Source organism: Bidens hawaiensis, unplaced genomic scaffold (genome assembly GCF_021521415.1).
Source record: "Bidens hawaiensis isolate Kalapana, Puna unplaced genomic scaffold, B.hawaiensis_p1.1 tig00020699_1, whole genome shotgun sequence".
NCBI lineage: Eukaryota > Viridiplantae > Streptophyta > Magnoliopsida > Asterales > Asteraceae > Bidens > Bidens hawaiensis.
The window spans coordinates 107611-129058 of record NW_027493184.1 but is presented as its reverse complement, the minus strand read 5'-3'; the positions used below and the strand labels follow the sequence as shown (position 1 = coordinate 129058).

Below are 21448 nucleotides of genomic sequence, written 5' to 3'. Positions count from 1 at the left end.
AATAATTCATTATAAGTATTCACTTACGTGAATCAAACATAACTAAGGGGGTGCTTGAGATTCTTTATTTTGCCTCCTTATAATTTTTCATTAAGTTAATAAGTTATAATATTGTAACTTATATAACTTTTTTCTCTCACAATATAAGTAATCTAAAACACCTTATTAATTTTCAAAAGGTTTATAAGTTATAAATCGGTGAAAATAAAGAATCTCAAACACCCCTTAAAAATAACAAATAAAAAAAAATAAAAGCAAATCTTATATTATAATTTATTTATAACCTGCAAGTACTGGTATGCTCATAACTCGTACTCCAGTTTAACTCAACACCCAAAAATGGCGTCTATTTCTTCCTTATCCATATCCACCTTCATTTCTCCATACGCTCAAGCTCGCAACAGCAATAATAAACCACCCCGTAAACACCCCACCCTCAAAAACCCTAACACCAAAAAGCTCAACACTCAGCCTCTCTCCTCCGTCTCCGGCGGCCAAGCCACCACCTTCACCCGCTTACCACCCAAAGACGACTTCTTTATTAACCCCTCAGATCCCTCTTCCGAAATCAAACTCTCCGATTTAACCCCACCGGTTCAACTTAATAAACAAAAGAAACCAAACCCACCAATCAATAATAATAATAGTTATAATAATAGTTCCAATAATAATAATAATTTTAAGATAGAAGATGATGTTGAGGAAGATAAGGTTGAATCTAATGATGGGTTAGTGTTTGATTACGGTAAATTTGAGTTATTTGAGGTGGGTTCGGATGACGAGTTCGAAGAGGATGAGGAGTATGTGTTAGACGAATTCGGGTCCGAAAACGAAGAGGAATTGGAAGAGGATGTGAAGGAGAAGGAGAAAGGGGTTCCGGCGGTGATGAGATGTTTCGACCGGGCGAAAATCTACGTGCGGTCGGGTGACGGTGGGAACAGAGTGGTGGCGTTTCGTCGGGAGAAGTTTGTGCCGTTAGGTGGGCCGTCGGGGGGAGACGGTGGGAGAGGGGGGAATGTGTATTTGGAAGTGGAGAGTTCGATGAATTCGTTGTTGCCGTTTAGGAATAGTATTCATTTTCGGGCGGGGAGGGGAGGGCATGGGCAGGGGAGTAAGATGAATGGGGCGAAAGGGGAGGATGTGGTGGTGAAGGTGCCGCCTGGGACGGTGGTTAGGGCGGCGGGGAAGGATGGGGTGACTGGAGATGTGTTGTTGGAGTTGTTGCATCCGGTGATCAGGCTTTGTTGTTGCCGGGTGGGAGAGGTGGGAGGGGGAATGCTTCGTTTAAGTCGGGGACGAATAAGGTGCCGAGAATTGCGGAGAATGGTGAAGAAGGCCCTGAAATGTGAGTTATTTTTCGTTCTTATTCAGGTTTGAGTTCTTATATGATGATTCAGGGGTGTTTGGGTGCCATTTTAGCTCACAGCTTGCTCAAAGCTCTTTTGAAAAATCTCACTTAAAATAGGTTTGTTTGTAAGCTATATCTATATGAGATTGCTCGGTCTTTAAACGAGCTGAGTCTTTGCCTAGGTTGGCACAACTCGTGGCTGGCTCAGTAGCTAACTAGTTTAACTGGAATTTATATATGTATATGTTTTTAACTCGAATCCAATTTGACATATTTTAATGAAGGTTTAAAAAAAATCTTAATATTGAAAATTCCCCACATGCTAAAAGTAAAGCCCAAATTTTAGTATATAACTATATATAAAATATAACCCTAAAATATAATCTAAATTATATATATATATATATATATATATATATATATATATATATATATATATATATAAATTATAAGCTATGTAGTTTATAAATTGTAAGTTATGTACTTATGTAGTTATGTGTAATTGTGTATGTTGTCAATATTATTATTAGTTTTTTGAATATATAAAAATGTATTAAGTTACAAATTTTTTTTAAAAAAATTTGAATTTACTTAAAAAATAAAACAGCCTGATTGACGAGCCATTAACTGGCTCGAGTTTTAGCAAGTTGTGCTTGGGCTTAATATGTCAGCTTGTTAAGATAAGCGAGCCGAGGGACTCTAGTGTCTACCACTTTGCTACCGTCTTGAAGGTTTGAATGATGATCATTTGTGATTGGTGTTTTTGAGCAGGTGGTTGGAATTAGAGCTAAAATTAGTTGCAGATGTTGGAATAGTGGGAGCTCCAAATGCAGGAAAAAGCACATTCCTAAGTGTTATTAGTGCTGCTCAACCAAACATTGCAAATTACCCTTTTACCACATTACTTCCAAATCTCGGTGTGGTTTCATTTGATTATGATTCAACTATAGTTGTAGCAGATCTTCCCGGTTTACTTGAAGGCGCGCACAGAGGTTTTGGTTTGGGCCATGAATTTCTTAGGCATACCGAAAGATGTTCGGCTCTGGTATACCTCTTTTTCATATTCGTTTTTATAATAACTTTTCATTTTACATTTTCATTTCTTAGTTATATACTGTTACACAACGTCACCACCTTTTATATTTGACGCTTTTCAAAATATTGTTGTGAATTAATAATTTTGTCATAAAAATGGAGGCTTAGGTACACATTGTTGATGGCTCATCTCAACAACCCGAGTATGAATACGATGCAGTTCGGCTTGAACTAGAAATGTTTAGTCCTGAAATTGCTGAAAAACCGTATATAGTTGCATACAACAAAATGGATCTCCCTGATGCATATGAAAAGTGGGAATCATTCCCGAAACACCTTCAATCGCGTGGGATTGAACCGTTTTGCATCAGTGCAATAAATAGACAAGGAACTAGAGAATTGATTACTGCTGCTTATGAACTTATACGCCAACAAATTGAAGACAAAAAAGGAGAAAGTAAGTGATTTTCGTATTTTTGTTAAAATTCATAGACATTTGCTCTTTTTCTTTTTTATTTTAAAAAGCATCTGATGATTTTTGTCGCATGTAGGTTGGAGAGATCCTGTGCATTTTAGTCATGTGGCTGAAATGGTGAAAAAGCAACGGACGGCTCCCATTAATGAATTTCAAATCTCTCATGATAGTAGTTCGAATACATGGCATATTGAAGGAGCTGGCTTGCAACGGTTTGTTCAAATGATTAATTGGAGGTACGTTTATTCTCATCTATTTTGGTTAATATTGTTGTAAATTGTAATGATAGTATGATACTGAAATGTACATGCTCTCCAACAGATATATGGATTCTGATAGAAGGTTTCAGCATGTGCTAGATGCATGTGGTGTTAACAAGTCGTTAATTAAACGTGGTGTGAAGGAAGGCGATACAGTCATCATTGGTGAGGTATGGTCAACCAACTTGTTTTGACCTAACCCGTTACCCGACCCAGACTCGACTGACTTACCCATTTTGCCACCTGTGCAAATGTTTACATGGATAACATACTTGGGCTGATTGATATCTTTTTGTACATGTTAGATGGAAATGGTATGGCATGATTCTCCAAACAGTTTTGGCCCTAACAGGAAGATCTCAACAGATTCTGTGAAATGGGCAGAGTGGAAATAAGCCATTTTTATTCTAGTCAAAGAAAGGAGCTGTTTATTTATGAAGGTGTGCATTATCCAACCACATACCTAACTTTATATATATATACATCTAAATATCGCGAATTACAAGTATTGGATAATCAGTTTCATACTAGCTGCAACAAAACTAAAACCAATTTTCCAAGGGTAGGCAGTAGGCTAATGTTGTTAGTTTGTTACCTACTTCTTTAGCTTTAAGTATTTAAAAGACTCATTTCACTAGCTAAAAACGTGTTTAACTATTATTATCACTTTGCTAAACCTAATAATATGTAGATGCTTACATGCAGTGGCTGACATGTGTATGAGTTATGCATTGCCGTAAGTAATGGAAGGATATGCCTCAGCAGGGCAGGATCTCACCCATAGACGATTGGCCAAAATATATCGAGCCCACAGTCCATCCCTGATTCTGTCAGTTTAAATTATTTCTTTTTTTGTTGTAAAACACATAAATTTTGTCATAATTTAGACTGAACCTGCCAGATTTATATTTATCATATAAAAGAGAGAGGGATGTATGTAATAGTTTGAGAATTCTATGTTATGTCAATATGCTTTTTAAGAGTTTCGTGTTTTACATGTGTGCTTCTACTCTAGGTCTCACACTCTCACCCACATACGATAAATCCCTGTTATAAAGAGTTACATTAGGGTCACAGTCATTAAAGACGTATGACCTAATGTGTTGTTAAACAATGCTCACTAAAACCTTAGATGGTGTGTGTCAGTTATTCTTGTTTGTTTGACCTATGTAATAATGGCGTGGAATGCATGTCTGCCAAAAATGATTTGAGGTACAAAAATCAAGGTTGACTAGGACACATATCTTGAAAGAACTGGGTCAAATCGCCGTTGATAGCATCAAAAGCTACCATCTTCTCCACAGCATCCTGTCATTTGATTCATACTGCTATAGTTAATATGAGCAAATAGATAAAGACAACTGTAATGCGTTTATCTAATGTTTTGAATATGGCACCTTATATTGATCATCTTGAACTGTTAGCTTTTCATCACATGCTCGATCGATATGTACCCCTTTAGTGGTAGCATCCAATATAGATGCTGCTCTCCGAATTACTTCTTGAGGAACACCTACAGGATTGTATAATATCACAAGCCCAATTAAAGAAAAAGAAGAAAAGGAATATCCTTCTACAACTAATACTTTCCTCTAAACAAAACTTCATGCATTTTCCTTCGGTCGATAGAACAAAAAATTTTAATTTAGGGTTACAATAGACACCCTTTTACATTTGCACAACTATACCGTCACAGTTAGAGGGGTCAAACTACTAGAAAATATTGACACCGGATACCCTATTGATAATTTAGCTGATCGGAGGTCAACAACCCCTGGACCTGCTTTTGTCAATATATGATTTCTACAAGAAAAGGATTACACTGATATCCTTATTATTAGAAAATTTTAACTTGATATCCTAAGAATATTTTGGCAAATCATCGTGGTAATTAATAAAATGATATCATTGGATTAAATGCACACGATTTTTATTTTAACGTAGCATGGTTTAAACATACCAGCAAGTAGAGCACAGTGAAGACCTGAAAGCGAGAATTAAAGTGAGTGAAAAATAAAAACAGAAACACCAAAGTGAATAGCAAATACCAACTCACCGTAACTAAGAAGTGTATGTCCAGGAACTAGCCTGACATATACAAGAAGTCAAATTAACTACATGTCTAACAAAGTAAGCTTTTAAACATTGTTGATTTACCTATATAGAAATATAATTTCCTCAAGGTCTTCACTACTATTGTCGGGCCTTAGCACACTCATGGTGTAGTATTTGACTTTATCCGACTGGTGTTCGTCAATATATAGAAATATTAACTCGTCAGGCATGGATATGTTCCAGAAACTTTAAATCTTTCAAGTTGCATACCTGAGATAATTGACTATCAACAAATATCTGGGTCAAGTGAGTGCAAATTAGAACCTGCACCATAAACAGTCTCATATAGTCATATGATCTACTCCATAAGTTATAAGGGATGAGTAGTTAAAGAGTAACAAACCTTTGGGGGATCATACATCGAGATAAAATGATCAATAGTTCCACCAAGGAGACCAATACCATCTAAAACGGGAAATAAGGGCATGATTAGTGTACAATGCAAAACCAATTAAACGTAGAGCGTTAATGACTAACCTTCAGTAAGAGTTCCCTTGCCAAATTCATCTAGTAAACATAATGACCGAGAAGTAGCATGCCTTATAAGTTTTTGACACCAGTGTCAACTTCAAAAAAATATAAAATATTTCTTGGTTGGATGATAAGATCTCATTAAGTTACATAAAACATACCTTAGCATCATTCCCACTTGGTGTAAATCAATCATAAATGTGGATTGTTCAGCAGTCATAAGCTTGCCTCCCATAGCACAGAAAATCCTATCATTTCCGGGTACTAGTAAATATTTTTGAAGATTATTATGATCATTTATAAAGAGAAAAAGGATAAAGAAAAACCCAACCTATCAGTTAAACCCACTTTCGCGGCATCTGCTGGAACAAAACTTCCAATGTGGGCAAGAAAAACTATCAATGCTACCTGTGTTTTAATTTATAAATGACAATGTCATTGGTGAATTGAAAAAAAAATCAATCTTCATAACAACTTTTAAATTCTTTGATTGTGTTCAGCAGGCAAGTTTATATGAAACAAATACAAAAAGAAACATAATGTATATAGAAATAACCTGCTTTATATATATGCTTTTGCCTGAGTAATTAGGTCCTGTGATGATATGAACATTCCCTGAGAAATGAAATATGAAAAACTTGTAAAATATATATTATAAGATATAATAACAATTTCTAAATTCAAACAATATAAGAAACAATACCCTGATCAACTATCTTTGTATCATTAGGAATAAAAGTGTCAACTGTCATTTCCTGCAAAACATGTCTAGAACCAGCTAACTGTTACTCCCTACTTAAATGCATATGAATTCACTTAAGCAGTCTATTATGAAAAGTGGCACAAAACTCTGACCTTCCATTACGAATATCAAGCACGGGTTCAGCAGTCAGCGTGGGCCTTACATAATTGTTTTGACGAGCAACCAACGCCAATGACAAAAGGCTACAAATCCATGAGAAATTATAGCCAAGATCATACAATGTACCATGCTACAGAAGCCTTCTATGGAAATGAAAAAGTAAAAGGAATGAACAAATTGAGAATGTATCTGACCAGTCAAGTTCTGCTGCAAAATTGATTCCTGTTAGTAGATGCATTGAGAACTCAAGAATATGTGACACCAAGTCCCTTGTGATAGCTCTCTCCATGTCTTGGAAAGGATTGGGTAAACAGAAAAAGGAAACAAGAAACGTTTATTAAAACATATATGAACTTGTTCCTAAAGTTGTGTATAAATTCATTTAAAATGTACAAGAAAGTTACAAGTTTTTTAATACCTAGAATTTTATGATATATGTCTCCTAGAAGGCTGTCCAGTTCTTGTGTCTTTGCATTGTGGTAGTAGAACCTTTTAACATCACCATCTTCATCTGAGAACTAGAAACAGAGCACATGTTTTCTAATTTGGGTTCAGAAAAACTTGTTCACAAACAGTAATTGCTTAACGCAACCAGCTTACAGCAAATTCATAGTCTTGAAGGTCCTCTAAAAAGCATTCATCTAGCTTTTCTTCAAAAATGCACATCAAATATCCTATTTGGAAACATTAGTCAAAAGTAAGAACATGAAAGAAACATTCAATTTCAACATTTGATAAACAATAGCTCAGCTTGTTTCAAAAGATAGCAGTCCATTCAACTCCAAGTCTTAATTGATCATGAAGTATTGCTGGTTAATATCTAATAAACTGTAGAGATCAAATATGGTAAAGAAGTGTAACATACCTATTTGATTTATATAAACCACTTGTGGAAGCACCTTGTCTCTGTACATGTAAGGAAGACATGCAAGTTCCAATGCTGACACCTGTAAAGCAGTGGTATAATCAGATTAGCACAATGATATACAAAGTTAATAATTTTGTTTCATGTTCCACTGTTGACTCATTTAAAACATTTGTATAATCAAAAAACAACTTGTAATAGGAACTAATAGCACCTCCTCCAAAAATTCTGGTAATTCTTCATATATTTGCCTCAGTTCATCAAGCTGCATTGCATTATGAAGAAAAATTATGTCAAGAGAATGGAATATGCACATAAAGAAGTAAAATGGGTAGTTAAGGAAGCCAATAATCATGCCCTAAACCTCATCACAAAAACCATCTTTCACAGTTGTCTCGTAACCTTTGTCTTTACTTCTATTTACATCAATAACACCAATCACCTATAAAAATAACAATAAATCAGAAAATAACTGCTAAACTCAATATGTTTATGTTTTTCTGCAATTTAATCTAACTAACCAGTTCATATACATAAGCTAAGTCCATTGAGATGCATGAAGCAGCCTGTCACAATTCAAAATCAGTTAATACCCTGTCAACTAAAGCAATGATATGGTAACATATGACTAAAGACTACAGGGTTACCATGCAAGGGAAAACAATTCAATACCTTCTCAAAGATATTTACACTAAAATAGTTAGCCTGCTCCTGAAGATTTTCAGAAATTCCTAGTTCAAATATCTTGTTGATATGCAGAAGTGCAGAAAGGCTCTACAAGATAAAAGCATACATGGTTATATAAAAGTTGCTAATAAAGTCATAAAATGTATAAGCATCACAACTTGTCATCTAATATTCATGTCAATAATCAACAACTACAACAGATGTTACAGACGCATAAATGCGAACCAGTTGCTTATATAATTCACACAGCAAAGATAGTTCACATGAGCTCCTGACTCTAGAAGCAGATTTTAACAAAATAAGGTGTTTCAGACCAAAAACATCAGGATTGGAGACCAGAGTGAAGGACATATTTTGAACACTACGCACTTTTCTGTAAAATGAGTACTACTAGGTGGAACTTTAAAAAAAGTATGAAACGAAGAACAAAGAATACCTTCAGAAACGCAGTCCAATCACCACAGGTGCACACTGAACTTGGAGAGTTGAATTTCTGCCATGACAAAGAAATGAAAATGAGGGAAAATTATACATGATAAAGACAAAAGAATAATTCTTCAGCAGTTATAACATACTAACAGACTCGACACTAGCTATAGTGGATCATAATGGCAAGATAACAAATATTCTTATTACTGCAGAAATGTAGTGTACATGCAAAGCAACTCCAGAAGTTGTGGATCACCCATAACAAAAATTCAATCAAAGAAATTAGCATGTGATCAAACAGGAAAAAGATGGTGTTGTACCTTCAGTATGTGGGGAACATCCTTGACAGATTTCAGTGTATCACGTAAAGAAGTCAACAGTTCTTCAGATGAAATAAAGAATGAAATCTGAATATATAGTAAAGGAAACAACTCACAAGGGTTTTTGTAGATATGAAATAAATTCAAAGAAAAATGAGTATAAGTCATCCTTAAACTCTGATATATTATTCAAAAGATAGGATACAGCATTAAGACGGCTATTTAAGTTGTCAAGGTCTAGTATGGGCCTGAGAAACCATGTCCTTATACAAAAAAAAAGAACAATTATCCAACACCAACAGTATAAACTTGTAGGTAAAGTTCTATAATTACTGAAATTAAACTTGGAAATCCATGTTTACCTTAAAAGACGTTTACCCATAGGTGTTACACACTAAAATAGAAATCACTGATTAGATTATAACTTTTAAGGAAAAGCAGACTTAAATAAAGAATGCAATCTCCACACCTTATTCATCATGCCAAAAACAGAGAACCTGCAAATAAACAGATATCAGTAGTTCAGTACTTACTTTTAAGACATGAATAACAGAACTAGGAAAAAGATTACCCTTCTTTTGCTCTACCAATTCCCATGTGGCTTGGATGTTTGTCAGTTTGGAATATCTGCAATGCCTCATGAGCTGCAGAGTCAACTTTAAGAAATTTGTTTCTGCATTTTAGATGGGAAAATTATTACAGAGACCAGTAGATTCTAGTATGAATAAAGGAAAGATTATGATCAGATACAATGAAATTTGCATGACAGAATCTATTGCAATTGATACACTCCCACACTCATTTTGTTCAATAGTATCCACAACTCTTTCTGTCTCCAATATGGCAAGAAGCCCTCCACTAGCACGAACTTGCACTTCACTCTCAATGTCCATCATAGAACTTAGCTACAGTTAAACGAAAGCAAAATGAAGTGGTTTAAAAAATCGCATCAAACCAACAACAAAACTTGGTAAAATTATATGATAACTTACAAAGCAGATTCTTTCTTTGACGTTTAACCCATCATCCATTCCAGTTACCCGGAGATATACTAATCTGTATTGATAAAATAAAAGAGAAAATATCATAGGTACTAAGAAAAAAGATTAGAGGCAGAGAGATAACACGTCTACATCATTAGGCAAAATGAAATGATGCAACTAAACGCGCCATATTCAAATTAATTCATCTTATGCCTCTATTGTCTTATAACAGTGATTTATATTACTTATTAGAACAATGGCTTATTAGTTATTACAATCTGAATATTTCAATTTACACAACAAAAGGTATACGCAAATAATGATCTTCGCTTGTACAATGGCAGATCATATAAAAGAAAAAAGTATTTACAATACCCATGAACTGTAATTATCTAATCCCAATGTTCATATTTGCTAAAAGGTAGATAGTATTATTAGCCATTAGTTGAAAAGTATGTTTGTCAAATGCATTTACATTCAGTGCCCCTCAAAGCAGTCATCAATAATAAAAACTTTTGGCTGCAACCATATATTAGTTAAAATTGTATAATTGAAAACCTTCCTAATGCATACCATACCTGTGCCATGCTTGTTCATAACTAAATATTGAACTCTTCATAAGCTTCACAGTATGCGCCTCACTTGCACCATCTGCATCACCAACAGGAGTAATTACAGAACACGACGTCACACGCATAGAGACTTCAAGAAACTTATGATGTTACCATTTTTCTGTAAAGCAGCTACTAGAGATTCTTCACTTTTGGTACTTGTGTATATAATCACAGGATTAACCTGATACTTGACTGAGACACGATAAAATAGGTAATAAAGTAAAGTTAACACTAAAAATGGGAAGGGTGACCAGATCTTAAATGATGAGCTAAAGCAGTTGGCTCCAATTTGGATGAAATATTGTACTTAAGAGGATAAGCAAAAGTATCATTTACCCATATCAATTAGAGGAAACTCTGCCGTATTGTCTTCCCAAAGTTCCAGCACATGGAGTTCACGTGTAAGACTATCATAATAGGAAACTCCAACCCTGACAACATGATTTTCATAATGAGTTAACCGCAGGATACTGCAAATTTTAAGATTATTATGTAAACTTCAACTCAATGATGATGACACATGAAATTCATCAAGATGGTAGTCTTAGCAGTTGGAACACATTATTCCCAGTAACTAAATGATATACTATTACAATTAAACCAAGAATGGATCATTATAGTGTGCTTATGCATACCACTGTTGTCACCTAAGAAGCTTACCTATGACCATGCATGAGGCAAGCCATGTAGACCTGCATGAAAAAGCCACATTAGTACCAAACAAATTCACACATAATATCGCATTATTAAACGCTAGGACAAACAGTTATAACACAAATGGATCCCCTTAAGGCAAAATAACATGTGTTTCCAAAGATGTATCTAGGAGAAGGTAGAATGCACAGGGGAATGAATGTTAATAAAGCACATTAAATAGTTTTTATGGGGGAATCCTTTAATTAAACAACATCAATTTGTTACGTGGCAAGGCCTGATTCGACCGTTTTTAAAAAAGCCATTCGAGAGACTATCTGCCATTCTGCCTGTCTAGTTTGCTCATTAAAATTAAAACTTAAATCTCTATTGCTCCATATTCATGTTCTCTCATCTTCTTTATTTACTGGATCACTGACTATAAAGTTTATTCTACTGAATAAGTTGCAATTGGTGGGAAACTGGCTTGCAATAATGCGTCTAATTATGCACACACACTGAAATCAGAGATGATTGAGAGAAAGATGAACTCATATTTTCATTACTATCAAACTGTTGCAAACTACCAGCTATATAACAAAACTATTAACAACTAACTAACTAATGCCACATCAGCTAACTAACAAGAGCCACATCAGCAATTTGTACACGTCATCAAAGTAGCTAACTAACAAGAGTCACAGCAGCAATTTGCACATGTCATCAAAGTGTATAATACCAACACACATAGCAAATGAAATTACAACGCACAATAAGTCAAAGTATCAAGCATCAGCATCAACATTCAACAATGCCTAATCAATCGAAGTAATTACGTGTAAGAAACGAACTGATCGAATGAATAATATACTGATTACGAGTACGAGCTACCGAATGACGTCGAAAATACACCTGATGCGCTGATTCTGCAGTTTCGTCAACCTCCTCCTCCATAGCACCAATCGAGCACGAAATTGATGATTGAAATGATCGACGAAGTGTGTTGTGTGTGTGATGGACTGGTATTTAAACGCACCGTGGTACCGTTGGGTTCAAAGAAGGAAAATCGAGTTGGTTATTGAACTTATTTCTATTTTGGTTCGGTTTACTTTTTTGTAATAATATCGCAAAGTTATGTAGTTAGTTTAGATTTAGTAATGAATGATATTATACTCTGATGCGGAATATGGTGACTGACTTTTGGGTTGATCGTATCGGTTCAAAGTTTTCGTCTTTGAATTTGGACCGTTTAAAGTATTTAAAAACCTTCTAGAAGGAGCATTTTACAGAGATGTTAAACTCTATTTCATAGACTCCGGTAGTCACTTAACAATAACTGTCTTCCTTGTTTTTACTCCCTATGTCGCTGACCTTTATTAATTCTATCCCGACCTAATTGAAGACGATGAAAGTTGATTGTCTTTGTACGTATGTCGACTTCCAAACAAGGTTGTGTATCAGGTGAAGCTGAATCGGATTGAACTGAACTTGAAGATTATAAATAATCAAATTGGAGACAAGACTAATATAGTGTTGGGGTCGATCCTGGTTTTGAGGTTTAGTTGGACTGGGGTTGAGCGGGACCGAATATAATTTTATATGCTAACATGTTTCACATTATAGTTTTTCTTTGAACCAAACCCGAACTCAAAATTTATGGAAAATCAAAACCAAAGACTTGATGATACGGGGCGGGTTGGTGTTTCACATTGGGTTGGCAATAACCAAATATGAAATATTTTATACTAATCTGTTTCATATTTCGGTTTTCATCCGTACCAAACCCAAATTCATCCCAAAATTACCAAAATTAAGACAGAGAACTAAAATTAAATATTAATTTTAACCGGTCTTGAATTAGGTGTCCGAGTTACTCAATTTAACACAAGTTCTGATAAACTAGGTGAAACGAACACGTGAATCACATAATCTCTAAGATGGAATTGTACTTCCAAGCCTACAAAATATGGAATTGTAATAAATTGGCACATATATTATACTACCACTTAACTAGTCAAAAGTCACCAAAAGGAAGTCAACAAAACTTTCATATATTATACAAACTGGATTACCTTTTTCTATATAGATTCTTTCAAGCAGATTTTTACCAATAATGCTTAACAGTAAATGAATGGTATGTATATGAACGATAGTTTACCATGCGTGCTAGTATTACTTTGTTTAATTTGGCTTTTTCACTCTCATCTCCCATAATGCTCTTTTAACGAGGATGAAAGGTGAACACACTTTTGCCAATTAAACGCTTACGCTTTTGCCAATTAAGCGCTTACATGTCCCTTTTTCACTCCTCTCATAACGAAAAGTTTAACACGTTTAACATCAGATATAATATATTCCGTCAATAAAATTTAACATGTCACAATTAGGAGCCACAAACTTTTAAGTCTAATATATAAATTTATAATTTAAGAAAGTAAAAGTTTTATTTTTAACATAGCAAGTAATAAACCACATCGATTAATGTAGGGCTAGCTCACTTGATAGAGACATGTGTATTTTAGAAGGGGGGTCACATGTTTAAATCTAAACAAAGATAAATAAATAAAAAACAAACCACTCATCGGGTTCCTTTATGAGCTATGTACAGACCGGTACAATTTCCAATTTTTTTGAAAAACTCGATGAAGGTACTAATGCTATGTGTAGTGGAGGAGCTACAATTTGGGGTGAATTGCGACACGTGGCGCCCAGTCAGCAAGGGGTGAGAATTTGTTTTTGGGATGTAATGGTGTAGGTGTTACAAGTTGGGCCCACAATATCTTTTTTATTATTTTCTTTTTATAATTAAACTAATCAAATAAAAACCAATTTATTTAAATAATTAAATAAAAATGCATTAAAATTAAAAAGAAATACAAAAAAATACATAACTAAAAAAAAGATATGTAACTAAAAATAAAAATACTAATATCCATAATATTCGCGCATTTTTTCGACTCGTCGTCGTTGCAATAATACGGCCTCTTCGTGTGACCCGACCGCTTTGAGGGGTTCGTATTCTTTACTCATTTCCCACAACTCCATCATAGCAGCAATCTTTTCGTGTTGTTTGTTGGTTTCTCTCACAATATCGTTGAGTTCCTCGACAAACTTTACGTGTTTTTTGATGATTTCGGTCATGATAGCGGTGAGTTCCATGGATTTCGGTTGGTTCGAGTTGTTTGTAGGATTCATTTTGCTAGATTTTTTTGAAGAATTTAGGTATGAATTATGTATGAAATAAAGAAGAATGTGTATGTTTATATATATATATATTGTTTAATTTATTTTTTTTTAAATTATTTTTGACCGTTTGAAACGGTAATAATAATAATAAAATTATATTATTTTTAAACAATTTGGGCGACAAGAACACTCCGCCCCCGCCCCTTTTTGCCCAAAAATCGGCCCGGGGGGGGGGGGGGTGTTCGCGCCCTTCTCACCCAAAATCGCCCAAACTCAAGCCCCATACAGCCACATGTACCATAAGAAAAAATTAGATAAATGTCGGTATCTAACCCGATTTTTAATTAAAAAAGAAAAAGATGGTACCGTAACGCCTTGTTCTTGAGTTTTTTAACCAAGGAAAGAAAAGGAAATGAGAGGGAATGATAAGAAAAGGAAGGGAAGAGAAGAAATTTTTTTTTAATTAGGTGTTCTTGAGATGGAAAGAAATTAAAGAAAAAAGTAATCATCCTATTTTTAGAAGGATAACTTATTAAAAAACTATATTAATTTAATCCCTCATAAATCCCGTTACTCGTTTCTTTTCCATTCACGAACATCCAATTTTTTAACTACTCTCATTTTCTTTTTCTCTTTTAAAAAAACTCAAGAAAAGGCCGTTAAGGGTACCTGGTTGCATTTGCTGGTCCTTAAACCCCTGCTTTCTTATTTACTCACTATTCACCTTCAAGACTTCAATCAATTTCCGGCAAAAGCTCAAAGGAAAGGTGCGCGTAAACCCTAACCGAAATTCTGTTTCGTGGTTATCTTTGATCTAATTTCTGTGGATTAAAATTTTGAAAGCATCGACATCAATTTCAATTCTAAATTGATATCAAATTGAGATGGCAAGCGCAGTAGACGTTGCCGGAGAACCAATTCCGACGTCGGCGGTGCTGATGTCAGCACATATCCGGTAGACGCAGAGGCGAAAATGTTGCGTTTCTTAAGTGCAAAAAAGACGATCCTAACCCTGATAAATGCCTTGATAAAGGCAACCAACTAACCAAGTGACCCGCTGTGTCCTCTCGTTGTGAGTATACATTTTATTTTATGTCTAATTTTAATGCTAAACATAAATTGCACAGAAAGATTATGGTTTTTAGGGTATTATATGCTTTCACTAGTTAGTTGATGAACTCACAGTAGCATGTTGGATAACATTGGGATAGTGTGTCTTAGTTTTACTGAATAAGTGTGTACGGGTACCCAGGGCACCTCCTCCATGGAGGTTTTGGTTGCTCGGTATGCTCAGCGCAAGCCTCTCGGGGTCGAAATTCTTAATGGAGAATCGGTTTCGTGAAACCGATTGAAGAATGCTTGTTGAGGAATTGGTTAGTCAATGCTTGTTCGGTAACAGTAACACCACCCTAGTGTCGGTTACAATTCGGTTTGTGAAATTGGTTAGGTGACACGCGGAATTCTTTGGGTTCTCTCTTTACGCCTTCGCCCCGAGCACCCTAACATCTACACTATATAAAGATATCTTAGGTAGGGTTTCATTTTTTAGCTTTGGGCACATAGATGATCTCCTAGATTTATTCTTTTCATTGATTAGTATTTTGATTGTCGGAGCTAGCTCGAGGAGGGCACATGATCAGATTAGGTTGTATGCAAGTGGGTGACTTTGCCTAGCCCAACAAGACAGCAACTATGACGTGCGTAATCAACTAGGAAGATCAATTGATGATAAAGTGTTTCATTAGGTTTTTTGTGGAGCTCATGACATGTGCATCAAATGGATTGATAACTTTTGGCTACTTTCTTGTCAATCTAGATGTTCATATCTTGCCTCATCTGGCTTTTCTACGAGGTTTTTCTATATATTTGTTAAGGAAGACTCAGTTTTTGTTTGATCATTGTGAAGAATAGTCTGCGAGGTCAACTATTAATGGAATTTGTAGGTCTATTTTGGAAATTTGATTTTGCAGGCTGAAAGATCTTCATCAGAAGTGCACAAAAGATATGGATGCTTATGTTGGTTGTATGTATCAGAACATCGATGAATATGAATTATGTCGCAAAGAGCAGAAAGATTTTGAGAAAGCTTGTCCGTGAAATTGCCCGGTTGGAACACAGTGCCCTTAATAAATTCACACTTTCTATGCAACTTTCCGAGCATTGTTATAATTGTAACTTTACCTGCATCAATCCGGTTGCAATAAATTTTCATGCTTCCACAGAATTCTTGAATATTTTGTGGATCAATGTTGTATGCAGTAAATACTGCTATTGTCCTGAGTGTTCTTTATTAATTTTCTCTCTTGACAGATAATTTTGATGAACATATTTTTTCATATCTAATTATAATTTTCTTAAAAATGTAAAAATACATCACTAGTCTGTAAATTTATCCCCAAAAAAATAAAAAACAAAAAGTTGGTGAATGGAAGATGCCTCTTCAAAGTATCCATTCTACACATAATAAACATTTAGCCGTCGGCATTATTATGCACATACAAATAAATAGGACATTAAAAAAGAACCATATAAGTGCATACATCTTGTCCACGGTCCTTAATCGTTGCAGTTGAGCCCTCCAATCACCAGATTCCATGGCAGGGTCACCAACAATGCAATTTGCACTCTCAGTAGACAGCCGATTACTCGTATCCATCTTCTATATAGTGATGGTTTTTCAATCCTATTGTGACAGTCTAAAATGATATTATTTTTCGAACATATCAGCAATGCAGGATCTTAACAGCATAGCTAGAAAACAACAAACTCTACTCACACAGTACTAATATTTAACAAATTCAAGATGTACAAACTGTTAATATAAAATGCTCATTTGATCAGTTTCGATTCAAGTTTCACGGTTCTAAGGCTTCCAACACCAGAAAAAATATACAAATTTCAGTACTTGAACAAAATAAAATCTTGTAACCAATTCTCCAAGTAATTAGAATTTTGAAAGATATTTGATCTGTCTCATCTCAAACCATCTAATTCTCACGGGGTGCATATGAGCCGAGCAGCTAGCGAGGTACTCGAGCTCGAATCGATAAGAAGCTCGAAACGAGCCGAGCTTGAGCCCCAAATAAAGGTCGTTTAGTTAGCCTGAACTCAAGCCTTATATGGGAAGCTCGTTTAGGCTCGTCGAGCCTTGTTTAGTTTTAAGTTTTTCCTCTTTTGGACTCGTATTCATTAATTTCACACTACACAATCTTTGGCTCGTTTAAGGTATTACACGTGCTCGAGCCAAGCTTAGGCTCGTTTAAATTTTTTATCAAAATATATAAAAACACATAAATAAATTAATGAATAATAATGAGCCGAACAGAACTTGAAAACACAACTCAGCCGAACTCGAGCCTAGTCTAGCTCTTGCTTGGCTCGGCTCCACCCGTAGCCCTTAAGATTGAAATGAAAATCATATCAATCTTGCAATTAAAGGGTACACGATCAAAATTCAAAGCAGTATACCAAAAGACTAAATTGGTAATTGTAAATACATACCAGATGCCTTGGACGTAAACAGAAGTTAAAACCCCAAAATTACAAGTATTCAAAAGTAAATAATCGATTCGAGTGTGTGACAATATGATAGGATGCTACATACGAAGTAAACTATGTTTTTTTGTTTTTTTTTTTATCTCTATGATGATTTGTCAAAAATAACACTTTTGTCCAAATTTGTTTTTAGCTTCTTTACAATTCATTAATTTCATTCTCCTATAATAATAATAATAATAATAATAATAATAATCATCTGATATATGTCGGCACATGGATAAAAAAAAGGTACATCTTGTAAAACTTTTTATTTTAAAAGTTATAAAATAAAAACTAATTATGATTAAATTAAACATAATATTAAGAAAAATACCAACAATTTAATAAAAAAACCTCGTCCTAATTGTTTTTTTTAACCTAAAATAGTCGCCCCAACCTGTTAAGTGCTACAAATTACTCATCCCGACAATTTCCTAGCCTAAAATAGTTGTCCTGACCAGTTTTAGGAAATACTTGTTGACAGCAAGAATCTAGTCGTTCCGAGTTGTTTGTGGTGTGTATGTTGGGAACATGTTGCAAATCGTGGGTAAAACTCGAAATAACTTTTTTAAAGTGTGTATTTTAGGAATTTCCTAGTTAAGTAACTATGTAACTATGTTGAACAAAAGAATATTTTACTCTTTTTACATATAGGGACTGCAAATGAAATTTGATAAAACTTCATGAACAATTTTAATAGTTTAAACTAAAGTAAAAGTGTTAATTCGTTTTACCTTTATTGGTAAATATCTTAAAGAGAACATGAATAGGGTAGTGGTAAATACTTTTCTAAAAAACATCCTCTTGAGACGTGTAACATTTCTATGATTTAAACTCTTAACTTAAAAGAATTCTCTTAATATGATACGTTTTATAATTTTAAAATCCTTGAATAATCTCTCTAAATCGTGTACATGTCACTTTCAAATTTGATGTAAACATTCCCATCTTCACTATCATATTCATTAAAATTTAGTTTTTAGCAGGGATTACATTTGTGTATTTTCATACATAGAAAATTAAATTATAATCAACCGAAACAACATGAGTAATACAAACATGTATAATACACGTCAGAGAAAGGACAAAGAGACTAATATATATAAGTTTAAAATCTAAACAAACTTTCGAACAAAATAATATTAAAATCAACCGAAATAAATTAACAATAAATAATCGTAACAACCCGTGTAATACAACTTATGTACAAAAAACTAAATTCAACTTAAATAAATTATCAATAATCAAAAGAACACACGCAATACACGGGGCCATAATATAGTTTTACATAAATAAATGTCATGTGTTATAAGTTAGCAGGCTATAAGCTAGTTTTTGTTCAGGGTGTGTTTGAGATTCCTTATGATTTTTTAACTTTCTGAAAAGTTAAATGATGTTTGAAACGTAAATGAAGAAGTTTGATAAATTACAACTTTATAACTTAGAGCATTCATATCAGCGTCTCTATCTCTATAATTACACTAAAAACACGAAATTTTCTCTTTCATATAAAATTAAATACTATTTTTTTACATATTTATTATTATCTTTTATCTCCCATACACTAACAACCATTTTCAAATAAAATATATTAAAAAAGAAATAGAGAATGAATAGTGTTCATTCAAATTTACATTTCTTATTCAATTTTTTCTATCCTCTACTCACAACCACTTACCATTCTATGTAAACTTTTAAAAATATATCTATAAATAAATCACACGGACCAAAATAAGAAAACATATACACAATACACCCTAGGGGTGAGCACGGTTCGGTTATTGGGTGAAACCAAACCTAAACCTAAGCTATCGGTTATTTTATAATATCAACCAATCGGTTTTCGGTTATTCGATTATTCGGTTATTCAGTTTTCGGTTATTTTCGGTTTCGGTTTAGGTTATTTTCGGTTTTTTTTATTGTGAGTAGAAATTACAAAAAAAACAAAGAATTCAAAAAAAAAAAAAAAAATAGAGTACCTCATACATATTGAATTCAAAATACAAAAATAGACACGTGTTATGTGGAACCAAACAAATACAAAGTTGTTTAAGTAGTAGAGTTTAAACTTCAACAATGTTCTTAATAAAAAAAAAACTAAAGGCTTGCAACGGTTTGTTCAAATGACTAATTGGAGGTACGTTTATTCTCATCTATTTTGGTTAATATTGTTGTAAATTGTAATGATAGTATGATACTGAAATGTACATGCTCTCCAACAGATATATGGATTCTGATAGAAGGTTTCAGCATGTGCTAGATGCATGTGGTGTTAACAAGTCGTTAATTAAACGTGGTGTGAAGGAAGGCGATACAGTCATCATTGGTGAGGTATGGTCAACCAACTTGTTTTGACCTAACCCGTTACCCGACCCAGACTCGACTGACTTACCCATTTTGCCACCTGTGCAAATGTTTACATGGATAACATACTTGGGCTGATTGATATCTTTTTGTACATGTTAGATGGAAATGGTATGGCATGATTCTCCAAACAGTTTTGGCCCTAACAGGAAGATCTCAACAGATTCTGTGAAATGGGCAGAGTGGAAATAAGCCATTTTTATTCTAGTCAAAGATAGGAGCTGTTTATTTATGAAGGTGTGCATTATCCAACCACATACTTAACTTTATATATATATACATCAAAATATCGCGAATTACAAGTATTGGATAATCAGTTTCATACTAGCTGCAACAAAACTAAAACCAATTTTCCAAGGGTAGGCAGTAGGCTAATGTTGTTAGTTTGTTACCTACTTCTTTAGCTTTAAGTATTTAAAAGACTCATTTCACTAGCTAAAAAAGTGTTTAATTATTATTATCACTTTGCTAAACCTAATAATATGTAGATGCTTACATGCAGTGGCTGACATGTGTATGAGTTATGCATTGCCGTAAGTAATGGAAGGATATGCCTCAGCAGGGCAGGATCTCACCCATAGACGATTGGCCAAAATATATCGAGCCCACAGTCCATCCCTGATTCTGTCAGTTTAAATTATTTCTTTTTTTGTTGTAAAACACATAAATTTTCTCTCTGAGTTAGTTCCTAGATAGATAATTTCTGTTTCTCATAATTTAGACTGAACCTGCCAGATTTATATTTATCATATAAAAGAGAGAGGGATGTATGTAATAGTTTGAGAATTCTATGTTATGTCAATATGCTTTTTAAGAGTTTCGTGTTTTACATGTGTGCTTCTACTCTAGGTCTCACACTCTCACCCACATACGATAAATCCCTGTTATAAAGAGTTACATTAGGGTCACAGTCATTAAAGACGTATGACCTAATGTGTTGTTAAACAATGCTCACTAAAACCTTAGATGGTGTGTGTCAGTTATTCTTGTTTGTTTGACCTATGTAATAATGGCGTGGAATGCATGTCTGCCAAAAATGATTTGAGGTACAAAAATCAAGGTTGACTAGGACACATATCTTGAAAGAACTGGGTCAAATCGCCGTTGATAGCATCAAAAGCTACCATCTTCTCCACAGCATCCTGTCATTTGATTCATACTGCTATAGTTAATATGAGCAAATAGATAAAGACAACTGTAATGCGTTTATCTAATGTTTTGAATATGGCACCTTATATTGATCATCTTGAACTGTTAGCTTTTC

The 21448-nt window shown here is 34.3% G+C and overlaps 1 protein-coding gene, 2 long non-coding RNA genes and 1 pseudogene across 4 annotated transcripts; 2 read left to right on the top strand and 2 right to left on the bottom strand.

Annotated features, from left to right (window-relative positions):
• The first annotated feature begins 334 nt into the window (after window positions 1-334).
• LOC143561549 (GTP-binding protein OBGC, chloroplastic-like) lies at window positions 335-3917 on the top strand (annotated as a pseudogene). The gene is made up of 7 exons (XR_013140327.1): window positions 335-1345; window positions 2120-2393; window positions 2552-2840; window positions 2935-3094; window positions 3180-3288; window positions 3424-3558; window positions 3824-3917. The product of XR_013140327.1 is annotated as a GTP-binding protein OBGC, chloroplastic-like (transcript).
• Window positions 3918-4173: 256 nt separating this feature from the next.
• LOC143561555 (DNA mismatch repair protein MSH5-like) lies at window positions 4174-12051 on the bottom strand. Its single transcript, XM_077049608.1, has 34 exons — window positions 12010-12051; window positions 11125-11156; window positions 10801-10934; window positions 10576-10656; window positions 10429-10501; window positions 9860-9923; window positions 9618-9772; window positions 9439-9540; window positions 9337-9364; window positions 9230-9261; window positions 9073-9130; window positions 8868-8954; window positions 8555-8611; window positions 8104-8205; window positions 7953-7997; window positions 7796-7873; window positions 7646-7696; window positions 7432-7513; window positions 7167-7240; window positions 6985-7084; window positions 6761-6857; window positions 6560-6649; window positions 6408-6472; window positions 6261-6319; window positions 6036-6112; window positions 5866-5952; window positions 5711-5772; window positions 5577-5638; window positions 5444-5497; window positions 5276-5361; window positions 5175-5206; window positions 5079-5102; window positions 4516-4631; window positions 4174-4426 (listed from the first exon to the last, which is right to left on the bottom strand). The coding sequence occupies exons 1-34, from the start codon at window positions 12049-12051 to the stop codon at window positions 4340-4342; spliced, it is 2475 nt and encodes an 824-aa protein (XP_076905723.1). The 3' UTR covers window positions 4174-4339.
• Window positions 12052-16702: 4651 nt separating this feature from the next.
• LOC143561538 (uncharacterized) lies at window positions 16703-17815 on the bottom strand. Its single transcript, XR_013140324.1, has 3 exons — window positions 17785-17815; window positions 16824-16979; window positions 16703-16737 (listed from the first exon to the last, which is right to left on the bottom strand). It is a non-coding gene; the product is annotated as an uncharacterized LOC143561538 (long non-coding RNA).
• A 2107-nt stretch (window positions 17816-19922) lies between these two features.
• On the top strand, window positions 19923-20416 carry LOC143561537 (uncharacterized). Its single transcript, XR_013140323.1, has 3 exons — window positions 19923-19957; window positions 20043-20151; window positions 20287-20416. It is a non-coding gene; the product is annotated as an uncharacterized LOC143561537 (long non-coding RNA).
• The last annotated feature ends 1032 nt before the right edge of the window (window positions 20417-21448 follow it).

Coding starts and splice junctions, on each gene's coding strand:
- LOC143561555 (XM_077049608.1), bottom strand. CDS start 12,051: ATGGAGGAGGAGGTTGACGAAACTGCAGAATCAGCGCATCAG. Junction 5,639..5,710: donor CAAGGGAACTCTTACTGAAG/GTTAGTCATTAA, acceptor TTCCCGTTTTAG/ATGGTATTGGTCTCCTTGGT. Junction 4,427..4,515: donor TTCAAGATGATCAATATAAG/GTGCCATATTCA, acceptor ATCAAATGACAG/GATGCTGTGGAGAAGATGGT.